This window comes from Odocoileus virginianus, chromosome 4, assembly GCF_023699985.2.
Source record: "Odocoileus virginianus isolate 20LAN1187 ecotype Illinois chromosome 4, Ovbor_1.2, whole genome shotgun sequence".
Lineage (NCBI taxonomy): Eukaryota > Metazoa > Chordata > Mammalia > Artiodactyla > Cervidae > Odocoileus > Odocoileus virginianus.
The window spans coordinates 19082030-19102410 of NC_069677.1; the positions used below are offsets into that span (position 1 = coordinate 19082030).

The 20381-nt window shown below is 37.1% G+C and overlaps 1 protein-coding gene across 1 annotated transcript; it reads left to right on the plus strand.

The window, feature by feature from the left end:
* The first annotated feature begins 222 nt into the window (after positions 1-222).
* On the plus strand, positions 223-18569 carry TMEM207 (transmembrane protein 207). Its single transcript, XM_020872311.2, has 5 exons — positions 223-263; positions 2081-2118; positions 10231-10275; positions 11322-11464; positions 18058-18569. Coding segments are annotated over exons 2-5 (339 nt in total). The 5' UTR covers positions 223-263; positions 2081-2116; the 3' UTR covers positions 18207-18569.
* The last annotated feature ends 1812 nt before the right edge of the window (positions 18570-20381 follow it).

The window sequence follows — 20381 nt, forward strand, 5'->3', positions numbered from 1 at the left end:
ACTCTCAGTACCTGTGAACTTGCACCTCAAATTCCTGCCCCTGGCATGTACTTAGCCAGTCACAAGGAGCCAGCATTAGTGACTACTCTGGCAGGAAGCATAACTTGTAGAGAAGTTAGCAAGTTCTGAGTAAGACGGAGATAAACACAGATGGCAAACCGCTATCTTGAGCTGCTTGTCCTTTAAGTATGTTGAGATCCAGACTTTTAAGTGACACTTCACTGATCTCAAAAGCAGGAATCTTGTGTCTGCCACTATTCCAGGTAATGAATTCTCTTTTGGGGAAATAATTGTCGAAGCTACTACCCTAAGGATCTGATTTGTAATAGATTTGTGATTTAAGTAACAACTCCTCTGACGTTTATAAATTTCCTTTAAGAAAGCCTTATCAGAATCATATGACAAATTATATTTACTGGTTAAAGATAAAGAAAGCTGGTCATGGCGTTATTCCTATGACTTCTTTATTTAATTTGATTGCTACTGAAATAATATGATGAAATTTAATCTTTGTTTAGCTTTGCTATGCCATAACATTTTTAAAAATCAGCAATGCTATTGACATAAAATGCTCTGGTAGAATTAAGACACGTTTACTGTTGCCTGAAGCCATACTTGAGGCTCAATGATTTTTCAGTGCTGAAAAATGCAGATAGAACCATCTTAGAGTTTATTTTGATTCCTTTGCTCTATCATTCTAGAATCTGCATTTCTGTATCAGTGTTACTTGAATGCAATGTATCTGAAAGATTTAGGTCTGAAATATATTAAGACTTCACTCCCTATTTCATGATGAGTCCAAAGTCTAACATTGGAAGTGAGGGGGCAATAATGTCACACTGTGTACTTCTTGCTGGGATACAGCACACAAGACTAGGAATTGACCTAAGAATGAAATGCTGTCGTCATTTATCTATTAAGCTAGATCCTAAATCATTTCATCTACTCATAAATAATTTTTCTTTATGGACAAAATAGGAATGTTTATTTTCCTCTAAGGTAGTATGCAAGTCTATTTGCAGCATTCTAGCAAAAGAGAGTACAACTCGTTTTCTGTGCTTATAAATTGTTCATTACTACGCTCTCTGATGGCCAATTCATGGCTCCATCTGCAACTCCACAAATCTCTTTGCCCAGGTAAGCTTGGTGTGCTAAAGAAGATGACTCGGGATTTAAGCGGGGGAAAAAAAGATATCTCTCTGAAACTCTCATCTATGCTTTTAAATTTTCTAACTCCTTACTTGTATTGATATTTGCATATTAGGGTCCAGGAAAATAAAAGCTTCATTGACTTCATTAACATACTTTTGGGGGCTGCCTATGAATGACATTTAATGATTTTTCTCATTGTACCTGAAAACGGTCTCAGTTCAGTAGAATAACAAATATACAAACAAATCCTTTAGACAGTAGTACTTTCTTTCCTCTGTGATGTGAGTTGTAACCTAGAAGACTCAACACAGAGGACTAAGATGATTGTGTTAGAATACTTATGGTTTGAGTCTTTCAAAGCAAAGCAATCAAGGTTATTAGCTTTTCCTTCTTCTTTGATAAACAGAGAGATGTAAATCTCAACAAGAATGTCAATGGAGCTTAGGTGGACCTTAACCTTAGAGCAATTAAAAATCACTCCTTCCTGCATATATTTAACATCCACTAATGTTAATGGGATAGACTTCACCCCAGTTTTCATGTGGGGAACTTGATTCCTTCTTGTGAAAATAATATTTACAAGTAATGACGCTCCTTCCTTTAGCTAAAATGTGAAAACAAAGCAAAGGTACAAGGTGCACAAAAGCTCCTTAGAGAAAGCAAAGTGTTTTCACACCCACCTCTGGTGGTGGGCTGGATAAGAATCTGACTCACAATATATATCTCCTGTCACTGCTGAGCTGAAGTATCTACCCAGAGATTTTTTTCAATTAAAATTCTGTGCACCAATAGATTCTGCTACAGAGATTTTAATTAAAAAAAAAAAAAACGAAATGATATAAACCCCCATTGTCTCTAGGCACTGTTTGTATTAAAGGATTAGACTGATGAAATGTTTGGATTTTATTGTTCTAAACATGTGTTTCAGTTGGTGCTATCGGACACACCATGTGAAGAAAATGAAATGTAAGTAAATAACAAGAAGCTCCATGGTTTTATTCAGCCTTTTCAAAATCTGAAGACTAAAAATGTCTCAAGTCATTTGAGAAGCACAAAATGAGTTTCAAATGATCATTACAATTATTAGAGAAAAAAAAGTACATTACTTTTAAATGCAAATGGCTTAGTTTTTCTAAAAGCAGAAAAGATGCACTTTCATTGTGGTCAGCTTTGTTAAATAAAAATAAGGGGCCTGGTTGATTTCAAGATATTTTTGCTCACTGCATTCTCCATCCTGGAGGTTTTAGATGTCCTTTAAGTTCATGTCTTCCTTTATGACTGCATCCACATGTGTTAAGACACAGAGATGATGGGAGACAGTTTTCTGGCTAATTCGGTTTCAAATATAAGCAAACAATGATCTAACCTATATTATATTTCAAAGTGTTTTGATATAAGTTATGTAAATAATTGACTCAATTTTCTCATTTTTTTGTGCTATAGGCTTAATGCTTCTCAGAATTCTATTCTGGAAATGGGGAGAGGCTGTCATTAATAAAGCTGCTGCTGATAAATGATAACTGTAATATAGTGAGACTGGTGCAAGTGTCAGAAAGCACTTCTGCCAAGTGCTGTCTTCTTCTGGGAGCAGTCCTCACTGCCAATTGGCTGTTTTAATTATTATTGTTACGCTCCAGGCTGGGGTCTTCAGGCCCTGTCTCCAGATTAAGAGGCCATGCTGGGTGGGATGCTTTCCTTGGCCCTGGAATCCTTCACCTGTTTTTGGTGGATCATCCCGTTATTGATAATCTGCTTGTTAAGTACGTGCCTCTCTTTCAGTTACTGCATGTTTCTCCTCTGCTGTTTATTTGCACTGATATTGGACTTGCTTTTTCCTCTGTCTTCTGGGGTTGGTGACATAATGGACTTTTAACTATTGGTTTGTTTAATTTTGGACCTCATGGCTGTTTCATCTTGCCCTTTCATCTTCTGCTTTTGACCCAGAGTACTAGAATAATGATTGTTTGTTTGTTTTTTGATCATGTTGCACAGCTTGCAGGATCTTAGTTCCCTAACCAGGGATTGAACACAGGCCCCCAGCAGTGGACATATGGAGTCCAAACCACTGAGAAGCCAGGAATTCCCGTTAGAATAAAGAAATTCTTAATTGGAAAAATCATAAGTGTTGAATCTAAACCCTCATCAACATGACAGGAGAATATGGTATTGGAGAACTTTAAATGCTAACTTTAGAGTCACTGAGGCTACTAGCCTTTTTTTTTTCTGGTGAAGAATTGAGACCCAAAGAGAGTTAGTAACAAATTAGCCATAAGACTTAAACTGGTACTTAAGTACAAAACTTTTGGCTACATCATTTTGTATTTGCATGTCTGTTGTTAATATATTTGTCATTATTTAGTGGCTCCCCTAGTGGAGCAGTGGTAAAGAATCTGCCTGTCAATGCAGGAGATGTAGATTCAATCTCTGAGTAGGGAAGATTCCTGGGAGGATGGCATGGCAACCCCTCCAGTATACTTGTCTGGAAAATTCTATGAACAGAGGAGCTTGGTGGACTACAATCCATGGGGTCGCAAAGAGTTGGACACTACTGAGCATACACCCATTATTTAATATCACTACTTTTGAATAAAAACAAACAAAAACACCCACTTCAAATATAATGAAAATTAGCAGAAAATAAAGACAGAGAAGGTAAGAAAGTGGTTGATTTTTTAGGGAGCTGGTAGAAGGTAAGTAAACATATTGAATGTATTGAAAATAGACACAGTATCTCAAATCTTTTATCACCACAAGAAGATGTTTGTGGGAATCTAGTATTAGTTCTATTTAAATTGTTTTCCAAACACAAGACTGATTTTTTCTGATCAAACCGGCTCAATTTATTTTTATAATAGTATTGTAGTAGGAACATCACATTGCTAAGCTTTTGTATATAAATTAGATATTGTAAGTAATTTAATATATGGAATAAAACATGACAGAGGCCCTCTGCATAATTATACCTTTAATCCTCTTTTCCCAGAAATAACCAAGTATATTGATGTGCATGTGCATGCAAAAATGGGTATTTTATGAAACATAACTAAAATCATATGCACACAGGATTCTGTAAATTAATTGCATGAATATATTGCTGATGATAGTCTGCCATACTACCCAGCTTGGAGAAGTTAAGTATTTTGCTCAAGAGTAAGCAAGTAAAAGGCAGAACTTTGATCTGGGCTCACAAATGACTCCTGAGCCTGGGATTTTCACCACAAACCACACTATGTATCCAATATATAGATAAAATTACACACCTGGTGACACATCTGAGAGATGCACAATCCATCCATCCTTTTGGTGACTGTACAATTTACCCACCCGAAATTAATTAGGTCAGGTCACTAGTCTCTGGGTGATATGATTAGGCACCCATCACTCCCCCAAATTATTGTAGCTAAATTGGATTCTAGCTTTTTGTTAAGGATGATCTTTACAAAAAGGACCCATGAAATTTGCTACTGCGTTTACATTCTAACCAAGAGTACTATGAGAAACATTGTTCTTGTTGTTAAAAACAGCCTATTTATGGGGCCCCATAGTTTGAATTTGTTTCTCATTTCTCTGGGGCTTCCCTGGTGGCTCAGATGATAAAGAATCTGCCTGCCATGCAGGAGACCCAGCTTTGATCCCTGGGTTGGGAGGATCCCCTGGAGAAGGGAATGACTATATCAGAAATAGTTGTGCATGTGGTGAATAATGTTGCCTGTTTTTATTAATTTTAGAGAATACTACATTACCAGTTCTCTCTTTTATCCTATTAACTGCTAGAAAGTTTAAACCAGATCTGAAGCTGAGTTCTAATTTTATATATGGGATTTACTACATTCAGTTTACAAACTGATCTCACTCGTGTCTTATTCTTTTGTCTGATACTATCTCAGGTCTCACTTTTTTTTCCTATTTTTAATATTTTCTTGAAACATTTTGTAACATGGGATATTGAATGCACTCAGGCAGTACACCACACAGCAATATGAGGCTAGAACTGACTTTTACTATTCCCAGTTGCAGTGCTGCATCGTAGTAAGAGAGACATGGGCTCCAGAGCCAGATCATTTAGATTTAAAGCCTGCCTCTGGCCCTTCTAACTGGGCTATCATGGAAAAGTTACTTAACCTCTTTATGACTGAATTGTCTCAATTGTAAGTGAGAATCGCAATAGTGAGATGCTACTTTATAGAATTTTAAGTTTGAAAGTGAATTAATTCACATGAAATTATATAACTGTTGGTTTAGAAAAATGCCTAGCATAGGAAATTAGGGATAATTCTAGTAGAGGAGCCAATGGAGCAACTCTGAATTTTTCTTCTATTTATCAAATTAATGAATTTGTAATTAATCTTAGGTCCACAGATTCTCAGCACTGATAAGAAAATTAAGATTGGCTATATCCCCAAATAAGTATTTTTAAAAAGGAGTAGATATCAAAGGAGATAATTTTTGTCCTTACAGAGCAGGAATCCTCTCCACACATCACAGTAGGATACTAGTTGTTCTGAAAGGGACGGGAATTTTCTCCTTTGACCCCTACTTCTTTTTTAAACTTTTTATTTTGTATTGGGGGTAGAGCTGACTAACAATATTGTGACAGCTTCAGATGAATAGCAAAGGGACTCAGCTATGCATATACATGTATCCATTCTCCCCCAAGCTTCCTTTCCATCCAGGCTGACACATAGCATTGAGCAGAGTTCCATGTGCTATACAGTAGGTCTTTGTTGGTTATGCATTTTAAATATAGCAAAGTTTATATGTCTATCCCAAACTCTATAACTATCCCTTTCCCCCATCTTTCCCTCTGGCAACCATAAGTTCATTCTCTAAATCTTTGTGTCTCTCTCTTTTGTAAGTAAGTCCATTTATATCATTTTTTTTCAGATTCTGTGTTTAAAGGATGTCATCCAATGTTTCTCCTTCTCTGTCTGACTTCACTCTGTATGACAGTTTCTAAGTCCATCCATGTTGCTGTTGCTGCAAATGGCATCGTTTCATTCTTTTTTTATGGCTGAATAATATTCCATTATATATATAAATCACATATTCTAAAACCATTTGTCTCTTGATGGATACTTATGTTGATTCTATGTCTTGGTTATAGTAAACAGTGCTTCAGTGAGCATTGGGATACACATATCCTTTTGAATCATGTTTTTCTCTGGATATATGCCCAGGAGTTGGATTGCAATGTCATACAGTAGCTCTATTTTTAGCTTTTTAAGGAAACTCCATACCGTTCTCCATAATGGCTGTACCAATTTACATTTCTACAAACAGTGTAGAAGGGTCCCCTTCTCTCTACACCCTCTCTAGCATTTATTGTTTGTGGACTTTTTGATGATGACCATCCTGGTTGGTATGAGATGATATTGTAGTTTTGATTTGCATTTCTATAATAATATGAATGTTGAACATCTTTCTATGTGCCTCTTGGCCACCTGTATGTCTTCTTTGGAGAAATATCTGTTTAGGTCTTCTGCCCATTTGTTGATTGGGCTGTTTTGATGTTGTTAAGCAACATGAACTGTTTGTATATTTTGGAGATTAATCCATTTTATGTCACATCATTCTCAAATATTTTCTCCCAATATGTGGGTTTGTTTTTTTTTTGTTTTTTGTTTACTGTTCGTTTGCTGGGCAAACCTTTTGAGTTTAAGCAGTTCTCATTTGTTTATTATTGTTTTTATTTCTATTATTCTGGAGGCGGGTCAAAAAAGATATTGCTGTGATTTATGTTAGTGAGGATTCTGCCTGTGTTTCTCCTTAGGGGTTTTATAGTGTCCAGTCTCACATTTGGGTCTTTAATCTATTTGAGTTTACTTTTGTATGTGGTGACACCTACTTCTAGAAGGTTCTGGTTATTGAAAATGTCTTCCTTAAACATTATAATCTGCTCTAACTTCTGGATTATTTTTTCTTTTTGATATTCTCATCTGAATTTGACTAAGCATAAATGAATCTCCTTGTAAGGAGATCCAACCAGTCCCTCCTAAAAGAGATCAGTCCTGGGTGTTCATTGGAAGGACTGACGTTGAAGCTGAAACTCCAATACTTTGGCCACCTGATGCAAAGAGCTGACTCATTTGAAAAGACCCTGATGCTGGGAAAGATTGAGGGCAGGAGGAGAAGGGGACAACAGAGGATGAGATGGCTGGATGGCATCACTGAGTCAATGGACATGGGTTTGGGTGGACTCCAGGAGTTGGTGATGGACAGGAGGCCTGGCGTGCTGCGGTTCATGTGGTCACAAAGAGTCGGATATGACTGAGCGACTGAACTGAACTGAAATAAATCTCTGAGTAATGACTTTGTTTAAGAAAATGTAAATTTTCCTACACTGAAGATCTTGCACCTAAATTTGAGTATTTAAAATATTGCTACTGTTCAGATGCTGTTTTATTTTTTAAGAACTCAAAGATTTCTATTTAAAAATTAAACTTAAGAAAGACATGAAAACGATGGTAGGGAGGGAGTAAAAGACCTGTATTCTAATTTAAGTTCTTTTGTCAGCTGGTGACCTTCCCACTTATTTTCCCATAGTGAAAAATCACAATGCACAATGAAAAAATCCTAAGATTGAAATAAATGATCCCAAAGGAGTTTGCAATTGTGAAATTATATGCTCACTTTGCATTTCTCCAGCTAACTGCTTTCTGACCATTTTATTGCTATTAGTAACTTCAACAATGTGTGCACAGGGTCAGAAAGAGGAAGTAAAGTAAGTAAGTTTGGATAATTGATAGTGCTTGAAAAAATATTAATTGGCTCAAATATTAGAACTAAGAAATGAAATGAGGTAGTTAATATTTAGAATTGGCATTTCAATAAGTATATGATCTATTTTTAAATGTAAGAAGAGAAGCAGAGATTTATACATAGAAAAGATGAAACAATCCATTCTTTCTGTTTATAAGCTTACATTTCGAGATTGAAAACCAAGAATCTTGTGCTCTTTTATTGGATCAGGACACCAAGAAAATTTTCCTACATTCATTTTGAAAGTGGGATACTACATTTAATTATATATATATATAATATAATATAATATAATATATATAAAAATATACTATATATAAAGTTTATGGCTACAAAAGTGATGCATGTACATTACAAAAATTCAAAGAATATAGAAATGTTGGAAATATTAAGTGCCTCACAATACCATCTTTAAAAGAAGCAAGCATTGTTAGTAACTTGGTGTATACGTGACTCCATGGATTGTAGCTCACCAGGCTCCTCTGTTGATAGGATTATCCATGCAAGAATACTGGAGTGGGTAGCCATTCCCTTTTCCAGGTATCTTTCCTATGCAGGGATTCAACCTGGAGTCTCCTGCATTGAAGGCAGATTCTTTATCATATGAGCCCTCAGGGAAGCCCCATATCTATACATACCAACTATATAATACCTATTTAGTGAAACCAGTGTATTTGTGCAAAAGAAAATATACAAAGTAGAACTGAGATCTTTGCATTATTTTATTTAACGAAGCTTTCATTGTAAATATAATCTATATTCTCTTTGGTGAATGGATAATATTTCTTTACAAGGATGTGCCATTAATTATTTGTAAAATCCTTGATTGATCTCTTATCTTAGGATGCTTTTTAAACTCATGCATCAGTTCCCATTTTTTTTCTCTGTCATTTGAACTTATGTACTTGGCTAAACCCTCTAGGTGGCCCCCCACCAAAATTCTTGTTGTCTAAGTTTGACTTTTGTCTTAAACATTTGCAATAAAAATTTTAAGTTGACACTTCACATGTGTTAAAAGTCATTTCTGAATAGTATAATGATAAACATGACACACGGCCTCCTTGGAGATGCTGAGAGCAATAAATTAGCTGACATTTATGAGTGCTTTCAAGTTGAAAAGTATTGAGTGTTATTTTTAAAAAGATGATTAAGTATAGCTCATCTCAGAAGTTATCAGGCTGTGATGAACAGTTTTCCACTGTTTAATCTCAGACTACTTTAATAGCAGCATCTACAACAGGGTGTGAAAAAGGTCCATCAGTAAACATACATTCAGTACACGTGTCTGACATAGAAAGAGGCTCTAAAATGAACAGCACTTAAATGGCTACCCCTAGGGAGTTAAACCTCCTGAAAATTGCACTGTGGACTTTGGCTTTGTATTACCTTTTTAATGTTAACCTGAGAATGAATGAGTTGTTCCTAAATACACAAATAGTTTGACCATCCTGAAAATCAACTTCTAACTCTTTGGAAAATGGTATGTGTGACCACACACACTCATTTTCCTTTTATTATAATTTCTTTATCCTACCAAGTTGATGGGCTTCCCTCATAGCTCAGTTGGTAAAGAATCTACTTGCAATGCAGAAGTCACAGGTTCTATTCCTAGGTCCGGAAGATCCACTGGAGAGGAGATAGGCTACCCACTCCAATATTCTTGGGCTTTCCTTGTGGCTCAGCTGGTAAAGAATCTGACAGCAAAGTGGTAGACCTGGGTTCAATCCCTGGGTTGGGAAGATCCCCTGAAGAATGGAAAGGCTACCCACTCCAGTATTCTGGCCTGGAGAATTCCATGGACTGTATAGTCCATGGGATCACAAAGAGTCATATATGACTGAGCGACTTTCACTTTCAGTTTCAACCAGGTTATAGGCCTGCTATTCCTTACCAAGATAAAAATGTTAATAGAGATTATGAACTTTCCCTGGAGAATTTACATTCTGAAGAATTATAAGTCTCTGAATAAACAATACTGGAACAGTTATCTACCTAATACTTAATACCTATGACACATTAGTCCTGAAGAGTAGTTACTACCACCTTCTCAATGCACAACAGTATTCATAACTCTAGAATCAACCTTATTACAGTGAAACTATCTGTCTATGTGTCTGACAGATTCACAATTAGCTGTATTCTCAGTGCCTTAAATGAAGTGGACATACATACAGTAAATATTTGTTTAATTATGCTGGGGGGTACAGTGAGCAGGTGATTGTGGGGGAAATGGGCATGGTCAGGAAAATACTGTGGTCCAGAAGAATAAGCTTTGTCAATCAAGAGATCCAGCACTAACTGCTCTTCCTTTATCACCAGGTGCATAAACTATAAAGATCATTACACAAATGGCTGGCATATCTGGTAAGGACATCCTCAATTTGTGCTATAAAATCTTTGGTGGTATATACATACTCCTTTTCCTAAGTAATTGAGATAGCATATGAAATCATACAGCTTAAGAAAACTTTAAGAATCATGTGGGTTAACATACATAGAAACATCAGTTTCAGGTCATTGGCCAGTGTTTACTTAAACACTTTCTGTGACGACTGACTATTTTTAAGAATGATAGTTTATTCCCAAGTTGGATATTTTTAAAGGTGAAATCTTTCTCCTGAAATCTTTCAAAATGATCCATCCACTGATTTTAGTTCTCGCCTTAAACATTCAGGATAAGACAAAAAAAGAGTTGTTATAAATTTCTAAATCTTGGCTTCTGTATTTTTCAAACTGAACATTGCAGTTAGCGGTTAGTTCCTCAAAGATAGAAGCCCTGTCTTGTCAACCTTTGAATCCCCACCTCCAACATCTAAAAATCTATTTGATCACTTACATTCTAGAAGAAGGTGGTAAAGAATCTGCCTGCCAATGCAGGAGACACAAGAGAAGTGGGTTTGATCCCTGGGTTAAGATCTCCTGGAGTAGGAAATGACAACCCACTCTAGTATTCTTGCCTGGGAAATTCAGTGAACAGAGGAGTCTGTTGGGTTATAGTCCGCAGGGTCACGAAGAGTCAGACATGACTGAGCGAGTGCACACACACACACACACACACACACACACACATACTTACATACACACTAGTTGAATGAATGACTGGATAACTGAATGGAAGCAGTAATGGATGAATGTAAGGAATTAAGATGCTACTCCTTTGAACAAATCTCCAATTTCTAAAGAGGAAACAATTAAGATTGCCTGGCAAGACTGCCTCACTCTGAGCTCAGAGAAGATTCCAGAGTCAGTGAAAATGTATGAGAGATGATGAGGGTTTGTTTAAGGAATTCGGCCTCTCAGAGTCTTTACAGCCGGGCTTCTGTGTTTTTTCACCTTTCCAGGAAGTAGCAGGAGCTCTTAACTTTGAGGCATGTTCCATCTCACTCCTTCCCTGCTTTCTCTGGCATCAGGTTCTTGCTGCTGATTTTCCTGGTGGCTCTTCTCTGTGGAACAGTGATCTTCTGCCTCCAGTGCTGCCTGAGGAGACTCCAAAATGGTCCCCGAAGACACACCATGGCTGTTTTTGCTGTTGGAGACTTGGACTCCGTTTACGGTAAGCTATTTACACACTTCTAGATGTCCTCTTTGGAAACCTTATAGTTTTGTGTGAGTTGGAAAGTTAATCTATGAAAAACAAATTTGCAAACATAGAACAAGATATAGTTTACTGAGGACTCAAGGCATGCACTGGGGAGAGAGTCTCAATGAGAAAACTTCAGAAGAAGACTCCAAATTCAAAAAAAAATGTGTCCTGGGGAGTGACTCAGAGTTGAGTATGGGAATAGAACTTAAACCTAAACATTCAGTCAACAAGCAGAAGGGAAATGGTACACAGGGCTGGCCACTCCAGGTGAAAGCAGGGTTTAAAGTACAGAAGAGTATCTCTGGGCTTTTGATGTCCATCTGTCCTACCCTGTGTTTATTTACGAAGCTCACCATGCCTCACTTACCTGCAATAATATTGAATAATGCTTTTCAGGTTGTCTGCTTCCAGTGCAGAGCCTGAGAGACTTGGAATTGTGTAAGTGAGTGTCAGTACTCATGTCCTTTCTCTCCAGACACATTGGCAGTCTCCTGTCCTCCCTGCTCCCCACACCCACTCCCAAGCCCTGTCCTTTCTATTATTTTTAGTGTGCATTAAGAGGTAAGAAATGGAGAAAATTGTGGTCTTGAGTTATTTGTAACTGCCAGCCTCAGCTTTAAGTAGAAAAATGACAGTTTTGTGATTTCTGAGAGGTGACAATTGACAGTTTATATCTTCGTGTTAAGCATTGTCCTCATCCAGAGATTGTCTGTTATGAGATTTTCCTTCTAAGGCACTACATTGTATATTACAGTTGCCTCAAGAGTGCTTGGTAGAAACTAACATCTGCCCTTCAAAAACTTGGGTCAGCATAAGATTTTCAATAGACAAAGTGGGAGATGTCCTGGAAAAACTCACAGCTAAATAGGAAGTGGGATAAAAATAAACTAAATTGTTTTAATCTCAAAATTCAGTATTAAGATTTAGTGATTGGATTCACTGTTGACTTTTTCTAAAGTTATTATTTAATAGGGAAACACACTGTTAATTTGAAAAATGATCATTTGGGAAAGGATAATTAAAGTCTCCAATGAAAATAGACTTTTCTTCTAAAATCAGCAGCACTTTTCACTGAGCGTATAGAGAAATAGGGTCACTGACCCTCAAGCAAAGTATGTTGGTCAAAGGGATCAATGTGGTCACATTGGTCTATTTTTCTTTATCTAACAAGGGGTGCTCAATAAATAAACACAACTATGTTTCTTCCAACTTGACTTGAGCTACTACAGAGGAGAATCCACATTGGTCTTCTTAGCCGTTCTCTCTCGAGGAAGACTCTTTCACTAGATGACCTTGAAACATTAAAACAAACAAACAAAAATATCTGGTTTTAATTTTTGGTAAATAAGCTACCCAGTTATACTGTTATAACTTTTCAGGTAGTTCATGTGCCACAGTTAAATCCCCACTTGTCTAATATTTTTATATTCCCTGGATGATGGTTTCCATACATGCTTTTGAATTTTCTGAACTTCCCTGACAGGTATGAATGTGAGAAAAAGGAGTCAAGACTGAGACAATGCTTCACAATTTAATTCATACCTACAAAGTACTAGGCACTAGGTCAGGGGTTTCACAGATACTATCTCTAATTCTTAAAATACCAACTCAGAAAAGGGGCCATTACTTCCCTTAGAGGATGTTATCTACTTTTCTCACTCTGCTGTTTAAATATACCCCATAAATCTCTGTTGCAGGTCAACTAATATACTATAGATTTTCCAGATTGAGGATAATGAGCAATGAAAAGTTACATAGGGCACATATGGCAAAGGATCAAACACAACTGAGAAACAGTACACTCACACACACACACACACGGCTAGTCACCTCATTCGTGGACACTTATATCTTGAAACTTATATCTTGAACCACCAGATGTTTCTATTGGGTGATTCCTCAGTGGTAGGTTTTGCTGTCCAGAATCCTCATTTCCTTCCTCATTCTCTTCCTCATTCTACCTTTTGCTTCTTAATCCCTTGGGTGTAGCTTTGACTCTTGTTTTTTGCAAGAACATTTAAACTCTTTCTCAACTTATTACATTACCAAGTTCACTTCCGTTGATGTCCATTGTAGAGAACACGCTCAGTTGCCTCTTTCAGTTTAGTTCTATCCTCACCTATGGTGATTCTCCCATCCACTGCCTGTCTCCCATCCTGTCCTATGGATGTTTAGGGTGGCTATATAGGTAGAGAATCACCATTCACATCGTCTTTGATGTGGATGTGCCTCCCAGACTCATGCTTCTTGCCGTTCTTATTTTTCCTCTCCAAAACAAAACACAAATAGTTCAGAAAGTGGTATTCTCTGTGATCTCTAGTCACTGGTTGTTGGTTTAATCACTAAGTCATGTCTGACTCTTTCAACCCTGTGGACTGTAGCCCACCAGTCTCCTCTGTCCATGGGATTTCCCAGACAAGAACACTGGAGCAGGTTGACATTTCCTTCTCCAGGTGACCTTCCAACCTGGGGATCAAACCCACATCTTCTGCACTGCAGGCAGCTTCTTTACCCCTGAGCCACCATGAAAGCCCCAAGTCACCTCTTCTTAACTAGTAACTTCTGGAATTAAACTCCAGGGAGCTAATATTATAAGGCAATCTGACACCCAGACCCACACCAAATTTCCTTTCCCCACTGAATTCTTGTTATACTTTCACTTCTCCATACAAATATCCTCCCTATCTAATATTTCCTTAAAAGGAGGTACTCTCCAAAAGAGAAGTGAGGGAAATACTAAAGGATCTTTTTACTGCTGAGAGGGAAGTAAGGGCCAAACCACAGCTTCTGCCTCCACAGTCCCACAAAATTTTGTGCTCCCAGGTTGGAGCTAAGTCCACCCCATCTGGGTTTTCCCGTCTATACTGCAGGTTATGAGTTTGTAGTTCTGAGTCTTCCCCATAGCCACTGTTCAGAAGCAGGAGAGGAAACTGAGAACTCGTTTGCAAACTAATGGTGACATATTAGAATATGAAATGAGGTTCCTGGACTCCCTGCCACCACTTGATCAAAAGGGGGCAGATAGGACTTCCCTTCTGAATATAGAATGTAGGAAATAAGTCATTTAAAGCTTTTCAATGATGAGACATGATTTTATATATAAGCCCTGGGTTCCTCTAAAACTTTCATTTTATTTCTTCAAAATTTATTTCATGTTATTACCATACTCTGCTGAATATATTAGTTGAAATAGCTCTGCTCTTCTGACCTGAGGGTCAGAGGTTCAAGATCTCATGAAATCTGCCCTCAAATGAAAAGAGCAAAGAGGAGAATTTTGACTGACTATCAGAGGCTGGATTGGAGTGAACTTTACTGATATTAAAATATATAAAATTTCTCGCTGGCAATTCCTGACAATATTACATGACTCTGGTTGTCAATTATCTTGATTAGAAATATTAAAAAAAGGAAGGAAATACTTGGCTCAGGAATCCTTATAAAATGTGTTTAAGGAAGGCCTTACCAGTTCAGCCCATTACAGTGATGAGACTTCTGTCTGGAAAAGTCCTTAGGAATCTCAGCCAAACACCAAGGCCTCAAGATAATCTTCTAGACCAATAATCATGCCTTTTCACAATTCTATGCTGACTCAAGGCTCAGATTTGTTTTCCTTCCCCTCTGAAAATGTTTAATGTTTCCATATCGTAACATTAACATGTTACGTTAACATGTAACATTAACATGATGAAGCTCTTTGTGCACCAATAAAAGAATTAATTCCTCTGATACTCCAGTGGAGGGTAAAGAGGAATGGTGACTCAAATTCAGGCAATCTTAGTCACCCACATGTGAGAGAACAGAATGATATAAAAAAGGATACAGAGCAGAAAGAATAAGAAAGGCATTTTCAAATAAACCAAGTCCATTAGAGTGACTCTTAATGACTTGGGGAGTCTGAACTCTAGGTATAAAAAATTAGCAGTGAGTGTATTGGTTTTAAAAAATCAAAAACAAACTGTTATCTTCACCAATAGCTGTTAAAATCATAGGATTTTTGTAGGCATTTTTAACTGAGCTCTCTCAGTTTCCTAATTTGTCAAAAGATAAAAATAAAAGATACGAATGCTTGTTTCCCTCCCAATCACATGATGTTGTATGTAAACATGCTTTGAAAAAAAAATTGAGAAGTGACATGTGTTCAATTTTACAAAAGCTTTCTGAGCTTAATTCTGTTTATCATATGAATACCGTATGGTTTTCATAAGTTTAAGAGAAATGGGCAAATCTGTAGTAAGGAAATAACAATAAAACTTTTCTAACGTAAACAGCAAGTGTCAATATCTTGCTGCCTGGAGCATGACATTAATAAGGACCCTGGTAGATATAAATTCAAGCTAATAATTATTTTGAATAAACCTGGCTAACCACTCCAGATAAAATGATAGCCAAGTTACCTCTGACTCTGTATTGGATTTGCTGGAAGCAGTTCATCTGGAAAATGGGCAGTGCTTGCTAATTGTACCCACAAAGGAGGGAAATACTGAGGCAAGTCCACTTTGCCAGTGTTAACTCTTTTTGTCAAGACATTTGGACTAGCCTACATCATTCTAAACTTCCTAAATATTCAAGTCTCTAACTCCAAGAAACTTTTTTTTTAATAAGAAATTTTTCATTCAGTAATCTCTGTGCCATTAGCATTAATAAGGATAATGATTAAATCATTATTTAAACATTAAAATAAGAAAGTTTGGGAAATATTACTGTCAATAAAGGAAAATACATGCATACTCCTAGCATAGTGCAGTTCTTCATATATAATAATAATGCTAATGATAATACTTTAGCCAACTCATTGGAAAAGACTCTGATGCTGGACAAGATCAAGGGCAGGAAGAGAAGGGGGTGACAGAGGATTAGATGGCTGGATGGCATCACTGACTCAATGAGGTTGAGCAAACTCCTGGAGATAGTGATGGACAGGGAGGCCTGGTGTGCTATAGTCCTTGGGGTCCACGAAGAGTTGGACACGACTAAGCGACTGAACAAGAACAACAACAAAATGCTAATATCGCTACTGATAATAGTGACAGTCAACTTTAATGCATGTCAGGCTTTGTTTTAAGCACGTTACATTTCATTTAGCCTTGCTTTTATAGATATTGCACAACAGCAACCTGAGGTGTAAAAACTTGTGTAATAAGTTAGCATTAGGTTATTCAACTAAATAAATTAACTCTTTAAGGAAAGTGTTGAACCAGGAGGTGAGATTTATATTCTACATATGGCTCTACTCTTTACATATCACATTAATATTTAAATTATTATACTTTGTCCCATGAACCAGGGAGATACAAAATAAAGCAAATACAAATATATGGAAATTCATGATTCTAAATAAATCAAATGCACTCCAAAGCAATAATTTTGATTAATTTACATATAGATTCTGCTGATACAGCTATTGTCTTTTATGTAACTACTCTTGGAGTCCTCTTAATAATTGTGGCTTGTTCTTTGAAATCTCCTTGATGGTATAGACTCTTAATCCTTTAAGGAAGGGTCTTTAAACTTTTTGTATTAAAGTCCAGGCGAGAAATATGTTTGGCTTTGCAAGCATATGATCTCTATCGGGACTACTTACTTCTGTGATTTTAGTAGAAAAAGCAGCCAGAGACACTATGAAAATGAATGGACATGATTGTGATACAATTCAATTTAATACACAAAAACAGCCAAAGGTTAGATTAAGGGTGTAATTTCTTCTTTAAAGGTGAATTTATGGCTGTCATTAATTTATGTTATGTTATTGTTTTGGGAAGAAGCAGTCAAATTATTCCCAGAAAGGTAAAGACCTTGTGAAAAAAGGAAAACAATATAGATAAATGACTATAAAGTATTACTATTGATTTCCTGTGTGACTCTAAAGCAGTCTTTCAAGCCAATACTAATAAAAGATTTCCCAAAAACCTATTGGAATAAGTGCATAATCTCTCAAGGTGATCAGTTTAAGGAAGAAAATGCATGTCTTTTATATTGGATGGTTTGTAGTGTGCATAATCTAAAGTCAAGACCTTTAATTTCAAAATTTAAAATTTGAGAATGTCTTTTGCTTATTGTATGTATATACTTTCATTACAAACTTTTCACAACTTAATATTTTTACTATGCATCATCGACAGATGTTGAAATTAATTAATTGCATTAGTTTCAGTTTGCAGAACATAGACATGAAAGAATGAAGTTCAGATGTAATACTTTAATGTTTCTAGTGAGATTGCATATCTCATGATGGGAGCATTAGCTAAAATGCCATTAGTGTTTACAGGAATCTTGTCTTCTGATCTACCAAAAGGGATATTTCTTCTAGTTTCAGCTGTTAAATTGTAAATGCTTCTTGATGGCTTAGTCAAAGATGGCCTAATCGGTGCATGAGAGCAAATTTTCTTGCTGTAATGACTAAAATATCACAGCAGAGAGTGAAATGATTGTAAATTTTTTCTCAAGGGTACAAATAATTTTCTGTTGCTCCAGTGATCCAAGAAATGCCAGATTTTATTAGGCAGCTCATGTGCTTCTATTTTATGCTGAGTAGAAAGATTATGCCTCCACCTTTCTCGTTCCAGGGACAGAAGCAGCTGTGACTCCAACTGTTGGAATGCACCTACACACTCAAAACCCTGAACTGTTTTGTGTTCCCTGTTTTGGAGTTTCAGACCCCCCGCCTCCATATGAAGAAACTAAAGTCAAGCCGATTTTAGATCTAGATCGCTAATTGAAATGATTAGAAATATTTTAAATTCCAAAATGTGCAATTTAGGAACAATTCTTTCACTTAGTGAGAATTCCTGGAAATCAGTTAACGTAGTCTTAAAAAGGACAAATAAACAAATATAAGAAAGGAATTTTGAGCATGGAGATGTTTCTGTAGTCAACTAGTGGACCCTTGTTATATCACTCTTGCTTTATAATTTTGTGTTCCTAATCAAGTTTCTTGATGCACTCCAAAGGCAGTAACTAACATAAGGGGTGGCTTCCATTAAGTTTAGAGTTCCACTCCATTATATGTCACAGATTTCTCTGCCTCAATCTCTGTTTTAACCTGACCTCTTCCCTATATGGGGTCAATAAAATTACTTAACAGTGACCCACAATAAACTGTGGAAAATTCTTAAAGAGATGGAAATACCAGACCACCTGACCTGCCTCTTGAGAAACCTATATACAGATCAGGAAGCAACAGTTAGAACTGGACATGGAACAACAGACTGGTTCCAAATAGGAAAAGGAGCATGTCAAGGCTGCACAGTGTCATCCTGCTTATTTAAGGTATATGCAGAGTACATCATGAGAAATGCTAGGCTGGAAGAAGCACAAGTTGGAATCGAGATTGCCGGGAGAAATATCAATAACCTCAGATATGCAGATGACACCACCCTTATGGCAGAAAGTGAAGAAAAATTAAAAAGCCTCTGATGAAAGTGAAAGAGGAGAGTGAAAAAGTTGGTTTAAAGCTCAACATTCAGAAAACTAAGATCATAGTATCTGGTCCCATCACTTCATGGCAAATAGATGGGGAAACAGTGGAAATGGTGGCTGACTATTTTGGGGGCCTCCAGAATAACTGTAGATGGTGATTGCAGCCTTGAAATTAAAAGATGCTTACTCCTTGGAAGGAAAGTTATGAATAACCTAGACAGCATATTAAAAAGCAGAGACATTACTTTGACGACAAAAGTCTGTCTAGTCAAGGCTATGGTTTTTCCAGTAGTCATGTATGGATGTGAGTGTTGGACTTATAAAGAAAGCTGAGAACCGAAGAATTGATCCTTTTGAACTGTGGTATTGGAGAAGACTCTTGAGAGTACCTTGGACTGCAATGAGATCTAACAAGTCCATCCTAAAGGAGATCACTCCTGAGTGTTCATTGGATGGACTGATGTAGAAGTTGAAACTCCAGTACCTTGGCCACCTGTTGTGAATAGCTGACACATTTGAAAAGATTCTGATGCTGGGAAACATTGAAGGCAGGAGAACTCTTCATGACAGAGGATAAGATGGTTGGATGGCATCACCAACTCAATGGACATGAGTTTCGATAAACTCCAGGAGTTGGTGATGGACAGAGAGGCCTGGCATGCTGCAGTCCATGGAGTCGTAAAGAGTTGGACATGACTGAGTGACTGAACTGAACTGAACAGTGACCCAAACAGAGATTCATACATGTCCAGATCCAGAGTCAGAAAGATAATATTTGAATTAGGGTCAGGGGAGAGAGTAGGAAGAAGGACCATTTGGAGTTGAAGGGTGAAAGATGAATGAAGAATATGATTAAAGTTCAAGGAGCTGTATGTCACAGCCTGAGGAGGGAGAAAGTGTTGGTAGAATCTGAAAGACATTTCTTAACTGTGCATCCATGCCTACTAAGTGGCTTCAGTCTTATCTTACTGTTTGAGACCCCATGGACTGTAGCCTGTCAGGCTCCTTTGTCCATGGGAATCTCTAGGCAAGAATACTGAAGTGGGTAGCCATTCCCTTCTCCAGGTTATCTTCCCAACCCAGGGGTCAAACCCATGCAGCACATGTAATCCCATGTTGTGGAGAAGCAGAGACTCCAATTTCATATGAGAGCCCAATAATTGGTGCCTCAACTGGGCATTTCTCAGCAAACTATGAAAAAAACCCTTGGGATAGGTATCAATATTCCCATCAGGAAATGCTTCAAATTGATTCCACCTTCAAAATAGGTTTGGATACTAAGCATATCTGACCCTGTCTCTGGTGTGAGCCCATGTATTGTCAGTTCTTGCTTGGATTACTGTAATAGCATCTAAACTGGACTGCTTGCTCTCAACTTTGACTTCCTATATTCTATTTCCAATACAGTATCTAGAGTAGTGCTTTTAGAACATAAAGTGGAACATGTTCCTTAACTAAACTCCAATGACAA

Excerpts from the sequence above, each read along its gene's own strand:
- TMEM207 (XM_020872311.2), top strand. Across the intron at positions 10,276-11,321 it reads ACAAATGGCTGGCATATCTG|GTTCTTGCTGCTGATTTTCC; the intron begins GTAAGGACATCC and ends CTCTGGCATCAG. Across the intron at positions 11,465-18,057 it reads AGACTTGGACTCCGTTTACG|GGACAGAAGCAGCTGTGACT; the intron begins GTAAGCTATTTA and ends TTCTCGTTCCAG.